At 39.8% G+C, this 20,907-nt stretch overlaps 1 protein-coding gene across 7 annotated transcripts in view; it reads left to right on the top strand.

The window, feature by feature from the left end:
* Positions 1–7,029: 7,029 nt before the first annotated feature.
* AIG1 (androgen induced 1) overlaps positions 7,030–20,907 on the top strand; it is a 258,208-nt gene continuing 244,330 nt past the window's right edge. For 5 of the 7 annotated variants that reach the window (XM_060419759.1, XM_004011386.4, XM_042253545.1 and 2 more), the window contains exon 1: positions 7,030–7,201. In XM_060419759.1, coding sequence (XP_060275742.1) covers positions 7,061–7,201 — 141 coding nt within the window. In that variant the 5' untranslated portion in view covers positions 7,030–7,060. Of the gene's footprint in view, positions 7,202–7,323; positions 7,717–20,907 lie in introns of those variants that run through there. The other 2 variants (XM_027972504.2, XM_042253546.1) reach the window with 2 other exon arrangements.

The raw sequence follows: 20,907 nt of genomic DNA on the forward strand, positions 1-20,907 counted from the left end.
AAGCAGTAGGAGTAAAAACAAAGGCTCAGAATTGAGAAATGTGGCAGATAATGGATTCCTGTAATTTGACTACTGGTTGGACTGCAAGGAGATCCAACCAGTCCATTCTAAAGGAGATCAGTCCTGGGTGTTCCTTGGAAGGAATGATGCTAAAGCTGAAACTCCAACACTTTGGCCACCTCATGCGAAGAGTTGACTCATTGGAAAAGACTCAGATGCTGGGAGGGATTGGGAGCAGGAGGAGAAGGGGACGATAGAGGATGAGATGGCTGGACGGCATCACTGACTCGATGGACATGTGTTTGAGTGAACTCTGGGAGTTGGTGATGGACAGGGAGGCCTGGCATGCTGCAATTCATGGGGTTGCAAAGAGTTGGATACGACTGAGCAACTGAACTGAACTGAACTGGATGTTGGGAGGGGGAGGAACCATTAGTGGTCTCCCAATATGTCTGTTTTCTCCTTATATTAGAGTTCTGGAGGTGTCAGTGACAAAGTACTGCAAACTGGATGGCTTAAAACAGTTAACAAATTTACTGTCTCAGAATCTGAAGGCTAGAAATGGAGGTGTCAGCAGGGCTGGTTCCTTCTGAGATCTGTGGGCAGAACTGGTTCGGAGCCTCTCCCACTTTCTGGCGACAATCTGCAGTCCCTGGTATTCCCTGGCTTGTCACGACTCCAATCTCTGCCTCCATCTTCCGGTGGCATTCTCTGTGTGTCTCTGTCTCCTTATAAGGACACCATGTTGGATTAAGGATCCACTGGGATGATGTCACCTTAACTAATGACATCTGCAATGACTCTGTTTCCAAAGAAGGCCACTTTCCAAGGTCCAGGAAATTAGAGCTTTCACATATTTTCTTGGAGGACATATTTCAACCTGTAACATTCCCCCACCCCTTCCTGACAAATGGAGCCCTGACGTGGGGCCTGACTTAGACGGAGGCTGCTTTTCTGGGTGGAGAGTTTTGTATCTCGTTTCATCAGGCGGCCAGCCCAAGTAAGTTGGTGCAGCCATTCCTAACCTTGAGACCAGATCAGCAAATTCTAATCTCACCTGACTGACAAGGGAGGCTAATAGCTGCCACAGAGGATAAGTGGGGGGCCACTCAGGGGCAGGAAAGCAAGGAAGGGCTGAGTGAGGGGCAGGGCTCCAGGGCAAGGCAAGCCCAGATGGGATGAAGACAAGGTTTCAACTCACTGTCTTTTCTTTTTAAACAGTGTTTTTCATTTGTGAATTTAATAAAATCTGTGTAAAAATTTTTTAAAATAGTTATAAAAAGGCCCATACTGGAGGCTGCTTTTCCGAGCTTTGGCCACATGGAAGTGCACTGGCCAGTGACCTGAAGGTGGAAGTCATTCTTTAACAGACAGCATACATATGTCCTTTTGACCTGACTTTGTGTTTCCCTTCAAGGAACAGGGATGCCAAAGTAATCTCAACCCTTACTGAGGAGGAGGCAGACGGGGTGTCATTCTAAAGCAGGCTTGAGAGAGTTCTTTGGATATCCTGCTTAAGACGTGAACCTGGCCTTCTTTCAAAGTCCCAACCTGTAGGCTTCTAGCTGACTCCAGCTGAGTGACCCTAGCAAACGGTCACCATACCAGTGTGGTGATGGTGGTGGTGTTTTGGCTGACTTAACTTTCAAAAATTTGAACTAAAATGCACCCACGTAGGCCATTTACTCATTTTTCATAGATACAATTTTACCCTATTATCTTACATCTAGCTTTACTTATATATATGCCTGGTCTCTGAATGATTTGGGTTTAAGACCTCTGAAATATTCTTAAAATATATGTTGAACATTTATTTAGACTAGAGGCTGAAGACTGTGGCAGGAAAAAAGACCCCTTGGTGATGGAGGTCTGCCTTTTCTCTATTGCCCAGAGCAAGAGATTTCGAGTTCCAAACTCCTGTATATGGTCTACTCAGCAAAACAAAAGCTCTGCAATTACCCTGACACCCACTGGGGAGAGGAAATTTAGCAATGATTTACTGTCATTCTAAAATGCGTTTAGAAAGTTCTCTTACCATTCAATCACCCATCCATCAAAGCAGTTTATAAGAACGTTTCTTCTAACAACACAGTTTCCTCTGCGAGAACAATTCTGGTAAGTGGATTACCTTCAATGAGCCACACTTCCAGGGATATTTTGGCACCATTAAGAGTCTGTGGGCTTCCCTGATGACTCAGTGGTAAAGAATCTGCCTGCAATGAAGGAGATGGGGTTCCATCCTTGACTTGGGAAGGTCCCCTGGAGAAGGAAGTGACAATCCACTCTAGTATTCTTGCCTGGAGAATTCCATGGACAGCGGAGCCTGGCGGGCTACAGGCCATAGGGTCACAAGAGTTGGATATGACTTAGCAACTGAACAACAGCAAAGAGACTGGCACCCCCAGGCCATCTGGTTCTTCTAACACAGTACACTGGTGATGCTTCCAGACAGTGGGGACATTGCAGAGGGGCCAGTTGTTGAGAAGGAAATAATGAGCACAGGTAGAATGTGAATCGCCACTGAGCCATCCACATGGATTGTTGACAGCAGGAAAATGACATCTTACATGATGAAGAGGGACTGGGAAGGTGATGTGCTGCCAGATGTGCTGGTCTGGATACATTCACATCAAGAGCATTCCTGGCAAGATGAGTAGCTTTGGCAAACTTACGGACAGATCTCCGGGAGTGGGGGGGTGGGGGGAGGCGGGGGTGCTTCAGATCTGTGTGAGATTTAGCCAGTGACTTGCGCCTAGTCTCAACACTACCCTTTCTGAAGCTTTTCAGTGACTCCCTTTAATGTTCAGAAATCTCATAACTTAGTAGAGCTCTCTATAGCAAATAGAGTCCATTTTTAAACCTGAAACTGATTGTTTCCATCAGCTACATCAGCACAGTTGCTAGTTGCTGCTGCTCTTTTGGCCTGTAAGTAACAACCCTTCCTGATTAACAGCAAAAAAACCAGTCTGGCTAATGAACGGCACTGGCACTATATTTCATATCTAAAGCAAGAATGGCAGGACATACTTAAAGTGAAGCAAGAATATAACCTACAGCCCAGATTACTGTACCCAGCAAGGATCTCATTCAAATATAAAGGAGAAGTCAAAAGCTTTACAGACAAGCAAAAGGTGAGAGAATTCAGCACCACCAAACCAGCTTTCCAACAAATGCTAAAGGATCTTCCCTAGACATGAAACACAGAAAGGGTGTATGAACCTGAACCCCAAACAACAAAGTAAACGGCAACAGGATCATACTTATCAATAATTACCTTAAATGTAAATGGGTTGAATGCCCCAACCAAAAGACAAAGACTGGCTGATTGGATACAAAAACAAGATCCATATATATGTTATCTACAAGAGACCTACCTCGAAACAAGGGACACATACAGACTGAAAGTGAAGGGCTGGAAAAAGATATTCCACGCAAATGGAGATCAAAAGAAAGCAGGAGTAGCAATACTCATATCAGATAAAATAGACTTTAAAACAAATTCTGTGAAAGGAACAAAGAGGGACACTACATAATGATCAAAGGATCAATCCAAAAAGAAGATATGACAATTATAAATATATATGCACCCAACACAGGAGCACCGCAACATGTAAGACAAACGCTAACAAGTATGAAAGGGGAAATTAACAATAACATAATAATACTGGGAGACTTTAATACCCCACTCACACCTATGGATAGATCAGCTAAACAGAAAATTAACAAGGAATCACAAACTTTAAATGATACAATAGACCAGTTAGATCTAATTGATATATATAGGACATTTCACCCCAATACAATGAATTTCACCTTTTTCTCAAGCTCACACAGAACCTTCTCCAGAATAGATTACATCCTGGGCCATAAATCTAGCCTTGGTAAATTAAAAAAAATTGAAATCATTCCAAGCATCTTTTCTGACCACAATGCAGTAAGATTAGACCTCAATTACAGGAGAAAAACTTTTAAAAATTCCAACATATGGAGGCTGAACAACACGCTGCTGAATGACCAACAAATCACAGAAGAAATCAAAAAGAAATCAAAATATGCATAGAAACGAATAAAAATGAAAACATTGCCTTCTCCGAAAAATGAAAACACAACAACCCAAAACCCGTGGGACACTGTAAAAGCAGTGCTAAGGGGAAGGTTCATAGCAATACAGGCTTACCTCAAGAAACAAGAAAAAAGTCAAATAAATAACCTAACTCTACACATAAAGCAACTAGAAAAGGAAGAAATGAAGAACCCCAGGGATAGTAGTAGGAAAGAAATCTTAAAAGTTAGGGCAGAAATAAAAGCAAAAGAAACAAAAGAGACCATAGCAAAAATCAACAAAGCCAAAAGCTGGTTCTTTGAGAGGATAAATAAAACTGACAAACCATTAGCCAGACTCATCAAGAAACAAAGGAAAAAATCAAATCAATAAAATTAGAAATGAAAATGGAGAGATCATAATAGACAACACAGAAATACAAAGGATTATAAAAGACTACTATCAGCAATTATATGCCAATAAAATGGACAACTTGGAAGAAATGGACAAATTCTTAGAAAAGTACACAGGCAATAAATGCTGGAGAGGGGTGTGGAGAAAAGGGAACCCTCTTACAGTGTTGGTGGGAATGTAAACTAGTACAGCCACTATGGAGAACAGTGTGGAGATTCCTTAAAAAACCGGAAATAGAACTGCCTTATGACCCAGCAATCCCACTGCTGGGCATACACACCAAGGAAACCAGAATTGAAAGAGACACATGTACCCCAATGTTCATTACAGCACTGTTTATAATAGCCAGGACATGGAAACAACCTAGATGTCCATCAGCAGATGAATGGATAAGAAAGCTGTGGTACACATACACAATGGAGTATTACTCAGCCATTAAGAATACATTTGAATCAGTTCTAATAAGGTGGATAAAACTGGAGCCTACTATATAGAGTGAAGTAAGCCAGAAAGAAAAACACCAATACAGTATACTAACACATATATACGGAATTTAGAAAGATGGTAACGATAGCCCTCTATGCAAGACAGCAAAAGAGACACAGATATATAGAACAGTCTTTTGGACTCTGTGGGATAGGGCGAGGGTGGCATGATTTGGGAGAATGGCTTTGAAACATGTATATTATCATATGTGAAATGGATCACCAGTCCAGGTTCGATGCAGGATACAGGATACTTGGGGCTGGTGCACTGGGATGACCCAGAGGGATGGTATAGGGAGGGAGTTGAGAGGGGGGTTCAGGACTGGGAACTCATGTACACCCGTGGCGGATTCATGTTGATGTATGGCAAAACCAATACAATAATGTAAAGTAATTAGCCTCCAATTAAAATAAATAAATTTATATATTAAAAAAAATCTGTAATGAGCATCAAATATAGCGAAAAAGAGTGATTTTTACCTGCTTCTTAATCTTCCCAATTGCCCTCTAGAGCAACAGAGCTCTCCTTGGAAACTCAGTCCATAATAAACACATGTCTGTGAACAAATATACACATTATTTTGCCAAAGGGTGATTTCTTTGGTTTTTGAGCTACAAATAACCCCTGAAAAGTGGCTTTCTCAACTAAATATGCAGTCATTACAGTGTATTTATAGTGATTAAAAATCTTTATTAGGGACTTACTTAGATTTTCAGTAGATCTGCTTTTTAATTTTGCAATTTTATGACCATGGAGCATTGGACACACACGTTTTAAAAAATGCACCCAACTTCTACATGAAGATAAAATCAGGCTTTGTCAGTAATTAATAGTTTTATGCTAGTAGAATCTTCTTGGAATTATCTTGATTTGGGGAACACTATAATTTCTATTAGCATAATTATAAGGCCAATTAGAAAATATATACTGGTTTTCTCTGGGTTAAGAGCTTGGGTGGAAAAATTCAGGAAAACATTCATGAGTTGCTACTTTACCTCCGGCACTCTGCTCATCCTGCTCTGACTCCACATTTTCTGACTCGGAGACTATTTGCAGAGGACACCTGTTTTAAATGTACCAACAGGAAATACCTATGTTGTCTTTTCATAATCTGATGCTGCATCTGGTTAGCTGAAATGTGACGCTGCCCACAGACTGAAGCAACTTCAGTGTGACAGCATTTACTGGAAGGCAGAGGGAATCCAGTTTATATTTATTTTCCTTCTATTAAGATCTGGCATTGTAGCATAAAAAAAAAAAGGGGGGGCAAAACCAGTTTAACTCTCAAAAGATTAGTATTAAATTACATACAGGAATTTTACATCTAGACTCAGTATAATTTGCCCTTAATGCATAGAACTGTTGTCTGACAATGCTTGCTTTATAACATTTTATTTATAAACTTTTTGTCCAGTCTGTCTTGTTATATATCGATAGGATATTTATTAATATAAACCTTCAGTGGAAAAGTGCAGGGCAGTCTGCCCGCTGGAATAGAATTAACAAGGGAATTTCATAATGATTAACGGTAGTCTAGCATTAAAATTCCAACTGGGTCCAAACGCAAGCAAGTCACAGGAGGCGGGTGGGATGCGCGGTTTACACCCCACGTGCACGCCTCCGACGGTGCCACTCGGCCAGCAAGTCCTCGAGCTGGACCGTTGGTCCACACTGGGGTCCCCTCCTTCCGAGCGGGTTTCCAGGCCCCGGTGCCCGGCCCCGCGCCCGCCCAGCCCGGGCCGCGCTCCGTCTTCGCCCGGCAGACGCCGCGGGCCGCGGTTCCCGGAGCCCCATGCGCGCTCCTCGAGCCCCGGCCGCCCTCGGAGGCCGCCCACCCGCTCCTGGGACTCCGAAGGGGTGTCCCCGGCCAGGTCTCCAGGGCTGGCGAAGGCAGCAGCAGAATGACGGAGATGACGAAAGAGCTGACGCCACGCCGCCCACCCGGCCGCCGCCGGAGCCCGCACACGCCGCCCCGCCCGGGCGGTCGCCCGCGCGCTCGCGCTCGCGCCGGTCCCGCGGGGCGCGCCCCGCCTCCTCCCGCCCCGCCCCGCCCGGGGTTCCCACGGCGCCCGCCCGCGCCCGGCGCCGTCCTCCCCGCCGCCCAGGCCTTTGGCGAACATGGCGCTTGTCCCCTGCCAGGTGCTGCGGGTGGCCATCCTGCTGTCCTACTGCTCTATCCTGTGCAACTACAAGGCCATCGAAATGCCCTCGCATCAGACCTACGGAGGGAGCTGGAAATTCCTGACGTTCATTGATCTGGTAAGGCCGCCCCCCTCCCCTCCCCCGTCCTCCCCGCACCCGGAACCCGCGTGTGTTTGTGGGTGCGTCGGCGTCTGCGCGCGTGCCGCCGGCATCTAGCCGCGTCCTCGATTCTTCCCCAGTGACTGCGTCTCAAAGGCCCCGCTGCCCCCGCAGCAGTACCTTCGGAAGCACCCAGCGTTGCCTGGTAGCTGGGGCACAAGTGCAGATGGGTCGCAGCCAGGTGGTGGGCTCTTTGGAGGGGAACACACACCTGCTTCTAAGAGGTGCCTTGGGAAGATTCTCCTCTTAGCAAATGGATCGGACGACCTTGATCAGGAGCGGCCTGGGACCCATTCGACCCCCAGGATGCTTTCCCGAGCACCCACCGTGGGATCAATTTGCAGCAGCTGGAAGACACTGGCTATCTTCGAATGACTTGAAGCTTCCTCTGAAAGGACCAGAGTCCTCCTCACAAAGAAGAGAAAGCTCCTCAGAAACAAGAGAAATCGCCTAATAAAGTTGTCTTCCTTTTATCTGGTTTTTTTGCCCCTTGTCACTAATTTACTTCCAAACTTTGTCCTCAGAAACATTAGAAGAGAAAGATTTTCCAAATGTATTCTCATCGCTGCACTTCTCCCTATCTTACCGTGTAAAAGTTCACAGTAGTTTGCATAAGCAACTCCTCTGTTGGCACAACATCATGGCCTTGGAAGTTGTAGTTTGTTCCCTTTCTTTTCGACAGCTTACAACTTCTGGCACTAAAAGGGCCAGAGAATCAGCCTGAGCATAAGACTCAATAAGGACATGGGGTGGAACCTAGGAACTTCAAGGTGATAGGTGACTAAGACGAGCTCAAACACACAGTAAAAGATGGTCAAGTACGAACAGAGAAAAGTGAGAAGTTCTAGGGACTAGAGAAAATGTAGAACCCAGTAAAACCGGTCGCCAGACCTACCACTACAGGAGGTTCCGCTGCACAAACGAGATTGTAATCTCTTATTGTTGACCCTTCATTTTGATGAAGAGAACTTGATAACTGTTTTGAGATGCTTCCAAAGGCTGAGGATCCTTCAAAGAAATGCAGTCAGCGGGAGTTTTGTGTAGAAATGCCATTTTAAATCTGTATCTTGTTAGATATGTTCTGAGAGGAATTAAAGTCATTTTTTTCTCAGCACTCTCCAAATTGGGCACCAAGACTGCCCAGGACATAGTGTTTCAGGGGTTTCAATTTTCAGTTCCTCAACTTCCAGGTCTTTCTTGAAACGGATCTGCCTCTGAACATGGCTATTGCCTGCCAGTTCTCCTTTCTTCTGCCCCATTCATCCAAGGCTCAAGCACATGACAAGGCTCTGTGCTGTATTTATCTGTTCCTTTTAGCTTTCAGAAGATGGACTGGTGTCACTAGAACTATCTTTATATTTGCTTGAAAAACAAAGTCAGACTTGTCTTGACAGAAGGTCGTCTTGGGTTGATTAGTTCATCCACGGGCTCTACCTTTTCTAATCTTCCATAGACTCAGTGAAACCTGCAGTCCTGAGATTCTAATAAATATGGATCAGAGCATTAGAAATCATGTCCCCTTTCAACTGTGCAAACTTAGGTTATTTAGATGTTTAAACATTTAGATGTTATTGAGAATTATGTGCATAGATTTTCAGAATTCTTTTTTACTGGCTATATGAAGAAAATCTCTCGGATCACTACCTTATCCTGTTCTTGACCTCACTTAGACCTGGCCCAAGGAACTGCATTGAGTTGATACACTGATGAAAACCCCAACAGAACCATAGGAGCTGTGAACAGTTCTCAGAAGTATTAGATGTAATTTTGAGGGCATAGGAGAGAGCATCAGCAGGTGAGAGGGGGAGATATTGAGGGTGTCATTAACCTGTGCAAGAGATGACAACTTCTCACACTGGCATGGCTTACTGTGTGTTACAGAAGAAGACTCACAAGAAACAATATATCTCTCATAACCTTTGTGTGACATCAGACTTTAATAGAACCCATCTGACTGCTTAAACTGTCATACAATTTGTATTTTAGCATTTGGCGATTGGACCTGCCTGTTTTAAATAATGATAATCACCACAAACATGCTTTTGTCTATCAGAATTTAGGCCATGAATTCAAATTTGAAGCTTTTACTTTGTTTTACATTTAGATTCAGTTTGCATAGGGCCTTCAGCCAATCATTCAAACTCTATCTCTGTGGCTTTGGATTGAAATATAATAAATCCTTAGTTGAGAGTTCCTGTGAGAAAGTACAGTCTAGAATATATTCAAAGAAACACTCATGCAAAGTGTTATTCTTTTTGTTATTAGAGATTTAGAGTCTTTGGCGCATAAGCATTGTACAGCTGTTTAAACAACCATCCTGTCAATCCCTAGTAATGGCATGAAAAGATTAGGCTACTATAATTGACTCATTTAATTTCTCATTTTTTGTGTGTTTAAGAAAATAATAAACACTATTACTTCAGTGCTTTGGCCATTTTTAATGGTTCTAAACCCATTAGAGCAATTCTGAAAGAAGAAGTTTCTTAAAACTTCAAGGAAAAGGCCCTTTTTGTAGGCAACTTAGTAGGCAACTTAGATCACAGAGAATCAAGACATTTATCCTGGTGGTCACACTCTGATTCTGTGATCTGTGGCATCAGTTTACCAAAATGTAGCTCAGAAATTTTAGGCAACATGGATCCAGGATAATATGGTTATGCCGCAGTGGCCATTCCAGCCATATCTTCTTTCTTTGAGTATGAGAGTCATCCCAATAGAATCGGAGCTCATGGCTAAAAACTGAAATGCAAGTTATTGCTATCAGTAATCTTACCCTATTTTTTTTTCCCTAAGAGCTTCATTTCCTAGAATCAAAGAACAGTGAGAAAACTAAACGTGCTTCAGGAAAATTCAAGTTAGTAAATGGAAATGGAACACTTGGCATGAAAGGCAGAATAATAGACCACCCCCTCTCCAAAAAAAAAGTCTGCATCCTGATCCTTGGAGCCTGTAAATATGTGAGGTTACATGGCAAAGGAATTAAGATTGCTAATCAACTGACCTTCAAAGAGAGAGGTTTATCTACAGTTTATTGCAGTTTATCTACGTTACTGCAAGGTTTCTTAAAAGTGAAGGGAGGCAGAAGAGATGAATGAGTTGGAGGAAGATGGGACAGTGGAAGGAAGTCACAGAGAGATACAACATTGCTGGCTTTGAAGGTGAAGGAAGGGGCCATGAGCCAAGGAATGTGGGAGGTGTCTACAGGCTGTAAAGGGCAAGGAAATAACCCCTCTCCCAGAGACTCCAGAAGAAACACAGTTCTGCTGACACCCTGATTTTAGTCATGTGAAACCCATTTTGGACTTCTGACCTCCAGAACCATAAAATAATAAACCATGAAATAATAAATCTGCATTTAAACCACTAAACTTATGGTAATTTGTTGCAGCCGCAATAGAAAGCTTGTACACTTGGCTCTAAAGCCTGTGACCTAAAAAAAAAAACCTTAAACGTTATTGTACTTATGCAATAAGATAATGACTTAGATAGTTCTTTATGTATATTAGACAATTGGTTAATTTTAGTTTTAACTATAATACAGGTTTTTCCCTTCTGCATCTGTGAAACTGTGCTGGGAAGACATACATGTGACAACGGGCAATGTAAGAATCTATAAAAGTGGAATAGCTTCAGAAAAACTAGGCCTTTTCTTTACTGTGAAGTATTTTAGAAATTATCATTGTGCAGCATGCCATGCCAGAAGGAATACTCTTAACTGGAAATAAACTGGAAAGAGAAAAATATTGAACTGACTACTGTTCAAATATTTTCTTAACCAGTATTACTGGTGAAGAATTTTCTTCAAATGATGTAGATTCATTCACTTATTCACTAATCAAGTAATTTCCCAAGTTATATAATAATTGACCTTCAACGTGATAGAAATGAAGAATCAGAATCAAACCAACATAAATAAAAGAAAAAACAGACTGGATGTTGAGGCCTAAGAGTAGTACTGGAATACAGTGGGGGTTTAGTAAACATTTGAATAGAGAGCATCTTTCCATGTGTTCAGTAAGTATTCTTTCCTTGTGTGTCCTCCTATAACCATTCAAAATACTGTGGATTTTTGGAAATATATCAATCAGAATTTTACTGAGCTCTATATGATAGAATGTCTAAACCATGAATGAGAATCAACTTCTCTGAAAAACATGAACTGGACATTTGTTATAAGAAATTATTATAGACTTGGGATTTAAGATGCTTTGATTTTTAAAAATTGAAACAGAAATGTGATGATCTGGTCCCATTTGCTCTAGTTTGTGGTTCTCACCGTTTCGAGGGTTATCATGTCTTGCGTGTGTGCATGCTCAGTTGTGTCCAACTCTTTGTGACCCCGTGGACTAAGAATACTGAAGTGGGTTTGCCATTTCCTACTCCAGGGGATCCACCTGATCTAGGGATCAAACCCATACCTCCTGCATCTGTTGCAGTGGCAGGTGGATTCTTTCTCACTGAACCACCTGGGAAGCCCTGTCATGTCTTAGGGCTCCATTATATTCATTATTTCTCCTGTGCTGACTTTCCATTCATGCACAGGCAGAATGTTGGTGAGGCCCTACCTCCTCAAAGTGTGGTCTGAGGACCAGAAGTGATCTCATCTGGGAGCCTCCTAGAAATGTGGAACCTTTGGCTCTGCCCCAGACTTTCCGAATAAGCATTTACCTGTTAATAATATCATTCTGTGATTTTTTTGCACATTCCAGTTTTAAAAATACTGCTCTAGGCCACAGTTTCTGTTTTGTCATTTACTATGGAATAGCTTGTAGAAAACAGCCTTCATATATTAATTCTGCCTACTGTATTTAAAACAATTAAGCATACTTCAAAATATATTCAATTATGTCACTTCTATTGTGACATGGTTAAAACGATGTTGTAATAAAAATGACAACTTTAAGTGAGAGAAAAATATGTATTTGGCACCAAGGGTAGGCTGTTTGTTGCAGCTGAGAAACAAATTTGGCTAATCTTTAGGGAAACGAAGCGAAAAAGAATACACGTTTGATTGCATTGTCTCTACTGTTGGAATAAAGGAAGCATAACAATTTATCAGGAAAAATACAATTCTTTCCAGACAACTGACTTTGCAAGGTTCTTTACCGCTCAGCTAGTCATACAAATGACCTTGGGTAGCATAGCAGATAATGCCTTTGATTATTTTCTAGCAGATTATCTATGGAAATATTCTTATAGTTTTTTTTTAATATTATGATTTTATGAAAGCCAAAGGCATGATCTTCTGTTTTGACTGGGTGAAGGCATTTTTGCAGAGGTTTAAGGTAATACAATCTGGATACTTATTTTTGTTATCTAAATCTGTTTTGTAAAAGAATTTAAGAAAACCACAGAGGAAGCAGGATAAATAAGAGTTCAGATGTGGAAAAGCTTGGGGTGTTCAAAGAACAGGAAATGGTCAAGTATACCTGGAGGATACATTTTTTTCTTTTAGGCATACTAAGAATTTTTGACCTTTAAAAATATTTAAAAGGGAGAATGAGCAGTGTAAGTATACTAAAGGATGCATTTGAGTTTGTCTTACATTTTCTTATATACTTATAAGAAAATATTCTTGATTCTAGTCCATGGCTTAATTTCAAATAGGAAATAAAATATCTTGAGAGGAGAGTCTATATACCATTATGTAACTATGATATTTAGCTTTGCCAGTCAAAACCACATAGTGCCATGTGAAGGCCAGTAGTTCACTGAGTAGTCTGAACAAAATTAGACAGGTTGTTGTGTTCAATATTGTGAAACTGCAACTTTTTTTTTTCAGTGCAATCAGACTTGACCCTAAATGCATATAAACTTCAAGGATTAAATAATGCTTTTTCCTAACCTGGGGGAAGAATTTTGAGTAGGATACTTTGCACAGAGTTCTCTTCCCTCTCTTTGAAAGTGTTTCTTTTGGATCAAGCATAAAATAGGGGCCTGGATTTGTCAGAGTTGGGGAAATAGTTGATGATATAATCACTCATTCCCTTTCTTAGTTGCAAATGTTATTGAAATTACAGAGTCATCTGACCATGCTGAGGTCACTTCTTTTCCCATCTCTGCCATTCCCTGTGTCTGGTATAACATTTAGCAAAATTGGTAGCTGCTCTTGAGGCTTTCATTTGTTTCTCTGTGTTCCCCTGAAATGTCACATGTTTCTGTGGAAGTGTGAACAATAGTACAGTTTTCCATATTGAATCAGATGTCCCCGTGATCCAAGCACACTTGGAAAAATCTTACTGCTTAGGATTCCATAACAACATAGCTTACTTTGTGTCTAGCAGTCTGTGGCTAGACAGTTAAAGGGCCTCTGTCTCCTCTGCCCGGTAGTCCTGCCAGAGGACTGAGTACAGGGCTCTCTCTATGCACATGAGAAAACCCCTGGAGCAGATACATCATGGAGGGCAGCAAGGTATGGGATGTTGCTTTGGTAGGCTGGATCAAATAGGTTAATGGAGAATCAGAGAAATTGCTGGAATTCACCAGGTGGCAAGAACACTGTCATTGTGAATCTTGAGCAAATGGCATGTGTTCAAGACAATGCTTTAGAAGCATGAAATTCTAAAAAATCGTTGAGATAATGGTTTAGCCCCTTCGTGTTGACTTTATTTTTTTTTCACCTTTTATTTTTTTATTTTATATTATTTTTTTTAGTTTTTTATTTTTTAAATTTTAATATCTTTAATTCTTACATGCGTTCCCAAACATGAACCCCCTCCCACCTCCCTCCCCATAACATCTCTCTGGGTCATCCCCATGCACCAGCCCCAAGCATGCTGCATCCTGCGAGTGTTGACTTTATACTTAGATCTCCCAGGATGTGTTATAACTTAACAGTTTAATTTCAGATCAACACATAGCATTCCAGAAAATTTGTACAATTCTGTTGCATAGAATTCCATAGCCTACATGCATGCTCAGTCGTGTCCAACTCTTTGGGACCCCATGGACTGTAGCTCACCAGGCTCCTCTGTCTATGGGATTATCCCAGCAAGAATACTGGAGTGGGTTGCCATTTCCTCTTCCGGGGAATCTTCCCAACCCAGAGGTCGAAACCATATCTCCTGTGGCTCCTGCCTCGGCAGGTGGATTCTTCACTGTTGAGCCACCTGGGAATCACGTAGCTGCTACCACAATCACTTAAAAATATTAGAATATTTTCCTGTGATATTCCCTTATAGTCAAACCCTCCCCCTAAATCTTAACAACCACAGGTTTGTTTTCTATCCTTATAGTTTTGCTTTTTCTAGAAATACATATATATAAAGCATATGGTATATAGTCTTTGAATCTGGCTCTTTTCATTTAGCATAATGCATTTCAGATTCATTCACACTGCTGTGTATATCCACAGTTTGTTCCATTTTAATGCTGAGTAGTATTTTATGGCATTGATATATTGCTTTGTGGATTCACTGATAAACTGAAGTGCATCTGAGTTTTTTTCTAGTTTGGAGTGATTGTAAGAAAAGCTGCTATAAATATTTGCACAAGTTTTGTATGAACATGAGCTTTCATTTTTTCTGGGAGTGGAATCACTTGGTTATATAGCAATTATATGCTTAGCCTGATAAGAAACCACCCAACTGTTTTCCAGAGTGGTTACGTCACGTGCCACTGCCTTTGGCAATTTATGAGAGTTTCAGTTGCTCTGTGTCCTCGTCTGTAGACATTGTCAAGTGTCTTCTACTTTAGCTGTTCTAATTGGTGTACAGTGTTATTTAATTTGCATCCCCCTCATGACTAATGATGTTAAGCCTCTTTTCTTGTACATCCTTATCATATATATATATCTTCTTTCCAGGTACTTGTTCAAATCTTTTGCCCATTTTAAGAAAAGATTGTTTTATTATTGTTAAGCTTAGAGAGTTTTTGTGTATGCTAAATAGAAGTTCTTTGTCAAATATGTGATTTGCAAACATTTTCTTGCTATCTGGGGCTATCTTTACATTTTGTTAGTAGAGGCAGTCCCCGATTTACATTGGTTCAACTTTATAGTGTTTTGATGGTATGAAAGCATTACACATTCATTGAAAGTTGCTCAGTGGTGGTGTCCAACTCTTTGCGACCCTATGGACTATACAGTCCATGGTATTCTCCAGGCCAGAATACAGGAGTGGGTAGCTGTTCCCTTCTCCAAGGGATCTTCCCAACCCAGGGATCGAACCCAGGTCTCCCGCATTGTTGGCTGATTCTTTACCACTTGAGCCGCAAAGGAAGCCCTCATTTTACTTATAAGTGAGCAGTTATGGATGATCAAGGGCTCAGACTGTCCTCTAGCAGCTTCCTTTGCTTAAGCAGAAGGGAAAAATGAAAGGAACACTCTCATACAGAGGTGGATGTCACCAGAGTGAACCCTGTCATTCTGGATGTGAACCCCGCCATTCTGGTTGTGAGGCCGCTTGGAAATACGAGCAAGCTCAAGGGGCTCAGAGTGTTGGTTGGGACAGGATGCAGGTAGTTAACATCTAGGAGCAGAGTCAGGAAACCAGCATTTACATCTATCTACACTGTGCATTGACAGCGGAAGCCAGGGCAAGAAGCTTTACTCTGCCGACCCTTGCTTTGTTTATAAGCATGTGATATGTAGTACGATATGCTCTTGTGATGCAAGCCTCAGCTCCCAGGCAGCCGTGGGGTCAGGAAGGCAAACAACTGATACACTTAAAACCATTCTGTATCCACACAGCCATTCGGTTTTTCACTTTCAGTAGATTATTCAATAAACTACATGAGACATTCAACACTTGATTTTAAATTAAGCTTTGGATTAGACTGTTTTTCCCAACTGTAGGCTAATGTAAGTATTCTGAGCACGTTTAAGGCAGGTTAGGCTCAGCTATGGTGTTTGGTAAGTTGTGCATATTAAATGCTTTTTCAGCTAAGGCAGTATTTTCCCCTTACCATGAGTTTGTCATGGTACGGATGCACCACACTTTGTTTAATCATTCATCCATTGAAAGTAATCTGGCTTGTTTCTGCTTTTGAGCTATTATGTATAAAGCTGCTATGAATACTCATGTATAGATTTTTATGTGAACATAAGTTTTTATTTCTCTGGCATACATGTCCAAGAGGGCAATTTCTGGGTTTTATCATGATTGCAATTTTAGTTTTAAAAGAAACTATCTAGGGCCACAGAATGGCTATACCAGTTTACATTTCCACCAGCAATATACGAGTGATACATTTTCCCCTCATGTTGACAGTTACGTGGTGGTGTCACTATTTTGAAATCTTGGCCATTTTAACTGATGTGTAGTGCCCTCTCATTGTGGTTATAATTTGCATTTCTCAAGTGCCTAATAATCTTGAACATCTTTTCCTGTCTTACTTGCCATGTGTATATCCTCTTTAGTGAAACAAATAGTATTCTTTTGTTAAATTTTACTTTCTGGTTGTTTATTGTTAGTATATAGAGATATAATTAGTTTTTACATACTGACCTTATATCCTGTGACTTTGCTAACTCACTTATTCATTCTATGAGCTTTGTTGTGAATTTCATGGAGTTTTTTTTTTTTTTATGTAGACAGGCATATCATCTGGTAATAGAGACAGTTTTCTTCCTTTCTAATCATCATGCCTTTTATTTCTTTTTCATGTCTTATTGTCTTGTTTAAGACTTCTAATATGATGTTCATAATATGCGTTGAGAGTGGATAGTCTTGTCATTTCACTTTTAGGGGGACTTTTTTTGCACTTAAGTATAATATTAGCTATAGATTTTTTGCATACCCTCTTTATCACTTTGAGCACAATTCCTATTTCTTGTTTACTGAGAAGTTTTTTTTTAAAATACCATAAATGGATGTTGAATTTTGTCATGTGACTTTAACTGCATCTATTGATACGTTCATATGACTTTTTTTCTCTTAACATTGATTGATTTTTGGATATTAAGTTGATCCTGCTTTCCCAGAGTGAATGTACTTGATTGTGGTATAGTGTCCTTTTTATCCCTGGAGAAGAAAATGGCAATTTGCTAGCATTTTGTTGATTTTACCTCTCTGTTAAAGAGGAATATTTATAGTTTTGGGGGTGGTTTTTTTTTTTTTTTGGCCTGGCTTTGATAGTATTGTAATGGTGTAGCCTTATTCCTTCTTGATGTTCTGGAAGAAGACTGAGTAAATTTGCTATTACTTCCTCCTGAAATTTGTGATAGAATTTACAAGAGAAAATCACTGAGCCTTGAGTTTCCTTGGTTGAAAATTCAATTTGGTTGATTTCAAGACATAAGATTATTCAGGTTATTTCTTTTCTTTTGAGATGTGGTAGTTTATATCTTTCAGGGAATTGATTCATTTCATCTAATGTCAAGATTCTCTCCTTTTCTTTCATTGTCTTTAGGGTCTGTAGTGATAACCAAAGTTCATTCCTGTCACTGGGAATCTGTATCTTTTTTCTTCATTAGTATGGCTAAGGACTTCTCAGTTTTGTTTATTTTTTCAGAGGTCAGCTGTTGGTTTCATTGGCTTTGTCCTGTTGTTTTTCTTTTTTTCAGTTTCATTGATTTCTGCATTTAAACTTTATTACTTTCTCCCTTCTGTTTGTATTGGGTTTAATTGGTTCTTATTTTATTAGTTTTCTAATGTGGAAACAGGTTTATTAAATTGAGTTCTTTTTTCTTTTATAATATTTAATACTGCTTTAGTTTCATGTTACAAATTTTAATATACTTTATTTTCATTGTCATTCATTTAAAAATATTTTAATATCTCCTTTGAAGTTCAAAAAATTATTAAGACTTCATTTTTTTAGAGCAGTTTTAGGTTCACAGCAAAATTGAGGAAATGTAGGTTTCCTATACACCCCTTGCCCTTACCAGAGTCTTTCTATTTTACAATGGGTTATTGAAACACGTGGTGTTTAGTTTATACATTTTTGGCTATATCTCAGATATGTTTCTGTCATTTTTCTAGTTTAATTTCATTCTGATCAGAAATCATTTTCTGCATAAGTTCACTTCTTTTAAAATTTGTTGTTTGTTTTTATGGCCTTGAGTATGGACTGTCATGTTAAATATTCCATGTACACTTGAATGTCAGTTACATTAAGTTAGTGAATAATGTTGATCAGGTCCCCTGTATCTTGCTGATTTTCTGTCTGACTACTCTCTTATTAACTGAGAGAGGAACCTTGAAGTCTCTGAGTGTAATTGTGTAATTGTGGGTTTGTCTACTTCTTGTTTCAGTTTTACCTCACATATTTTGGGGCATATATTTTGTTAAGTACATACACATTTAGGAATGCTGTATATCTTGATGAATCATTTGTTTCATGATTATAAATAGTCTTTTTCCTTGATAATTTTTCTTTGCTTTGCCTGATACTATCATAACTTTTCCAATTTTCTTTTGATAAATGTTGGATTGTGTATTTTTTCATCCTTTTACTTTTTTATCTATAGTGACATATTTAAAGTGGATTGTTTTGTTGACAACATATTGAGTCTTATTTTTAAATTTAATTTGATAATCTCTATACTTTAGTAGATACCATGTACATTTAATTATTGAAATGGTTAGATTTAGGTCTGCCATTTATTATTTTCTTTTTCTGACCTTTTTTTTTTTTGTTGTTCCCTCATTCCCTATTTCCTGCCTTCTACTAGTTTATTTTTTAATATTCATCTTAATTTCACTATTGGCTATTTGGATCATCTCTTTGTATTATTATAGTTGCTGTTCTTTGGATTACTGAATACACAACTTACTTTACATATTCTAGAGTGAATAGTTTACCATTTCAATTAAAACATTCCAACCTTATTGCTTCACTCACCCCACTTAGTTGTCATATTAAGTACACCCACATAACTTGAGAAATCCACAGATAGTGTTTTAAGTTTTGCTCTCAAGTCAAACGTTTTAAATAACTTGGTTGAGTAAAATAGTCTATTTCTTGACCCAGATATTTACCATTTCTGTTGTTCTTCTTTCAGCCCTTGTGTCCACATTTCCGTCTGATATCATTTCCTGTAAGCCTGAGAATTTTTTATTTAGTATTTCCTTAATATTGGTTCTACTGGGAACAAATTATATATTTTAATTTTCCTTAATCAGAGAGTTCCTCCTAATTTTGTTTTCAGTCCCGAGAGATATTTTCACTGCGTATAAAATTCTGTTTAATCTTTTATCACTTGAAAGATGTTGTGCCACTGTCATCTGGCTTCTGTGATTTCTGATGCAAAGTCCACAGTCATCCAAACCATTGCTCCCTTGAATGTAATGTGTTATTTTCTGCTGGCTTGCTTGAAGTTTTTTCCCTTTGTCTTTAATTTTCAACAGTTTGATTATGATGTGTCTGGCCATGTCTTTATGAGTTTACCCTGTTAAGAATTTGCTAAAGAACCTCTTGATGAAAGTGAAAGAGGAAAGTGAAAAAGTTGGTTTAAAGCTCAACATTCAGAAAACTATGGCATCTGGTCCCATCACTTCATGGCAAATAGATGGGGAAACAGTGGCTGACTTTCTTGTTTTGGTCTCCAAAATCACTGCAGATGATGACTGCAGCTATGAAATTAAAAGATGTTTACTCCTTGGAAGGAAAGTTATGACCAATCTAGATAGCATATTCAAAAGCAGAGACATTACGTTGCCAACAAAGGTCTGTCTAGTCAAGGCTATGGTTTTTCCTGCGGTCATGTATGGATGTGAGAGTTGGACTGTGAAGAAGGCTGAGCGCCGAAGAACTGATGCTTTTGAACTGTGGTGTTGGAGAAGACTCTTGAGAGTCCCTTGGACTGCAAGGAGATCCAACCAGTCCATCCTAAAGGAGATCAGTCCTTAGTGTTCATTGGAAGGACTGATGTTGAAACTGAAACTCCAATACTTTGGCCACCTGATGCGAAGAATTGACTCATTGGAAAAGACTCTGATGCTGGGAAAGATTGAGGGCAGGAGAAGGGGACGACAGAGGATGAGATGTGTGGATGGCATCACCGATTCAATGGACATGGGTTTGGTGAACTCCGGGAGTTGGTGATTAACAGGGAGGCCTGGCATGCTGTGGTTCATGGGGTCGCAGAGAGTCAGACAGGACTGAGCGACTGAACTGAACTGAACCTCTTGAATCTATGATCTTTCACACAGTTTGAAAAGTTTTCAATCATTATTTCTTCAAGTATTCTTTCTGCGTCCATCTGTCTCTTTTATCTCTTCTTCTCAGACTCCATTGATAGGAAGATCATACCTTTTGATTATTGTCCCACAAGTTTCTGAGGACTTGGGGTTTTTTTCCTCCAGTCTTTTTTTCCTCTCTGTTCTTTAGGTTCTATGATTTCTATTGATTTATCTCCTAATTCAGTGACTATTTCCTTTGTTATCTACATTCTGCTATTAATAACATCCAGTGAGTTTTAAAATTTCAACTTTTGTCTCTTTCAGCTCTAAAATTTCTGCTTTTCTTCATAGCTTCTGCTTCTCAATTAAGCAGCTCTCTCTTTTATCGTTTTAAACAATGTTCAGCTTTACCTTATTCAGGATTGTTGAAGAGCTGCTCTAAAGTCCTTGTGTGATAATTCCAACATCTCTGCCAACCTGGAATAAGTATTTGTTAATTGTCTTTTTCCTTGAATATTGATCAGATTAATGTCCTTTGGAAAATGGTTTTCTGTTTGATTGTTTAGGAGGCAATCAATCAGTTTAGGTGCAAACTTCATA

Source organism: Ovis aries, chromosome 8, assembly GCF_016772045.2.
Source record: "Ovis aries strain OAR_USU_Benz2616 breed Rambouillet chromosome 8, ARS-UI_Ramb_v3.0, whole genome shotgun sequence".
Classification (NCBI taxonomy): domain Eukaryota; kingdom Metazoa; phylum Chordata; class Mammalia; order Artiodactyla; family Bovidae; genus Ovis; species Ovis aries.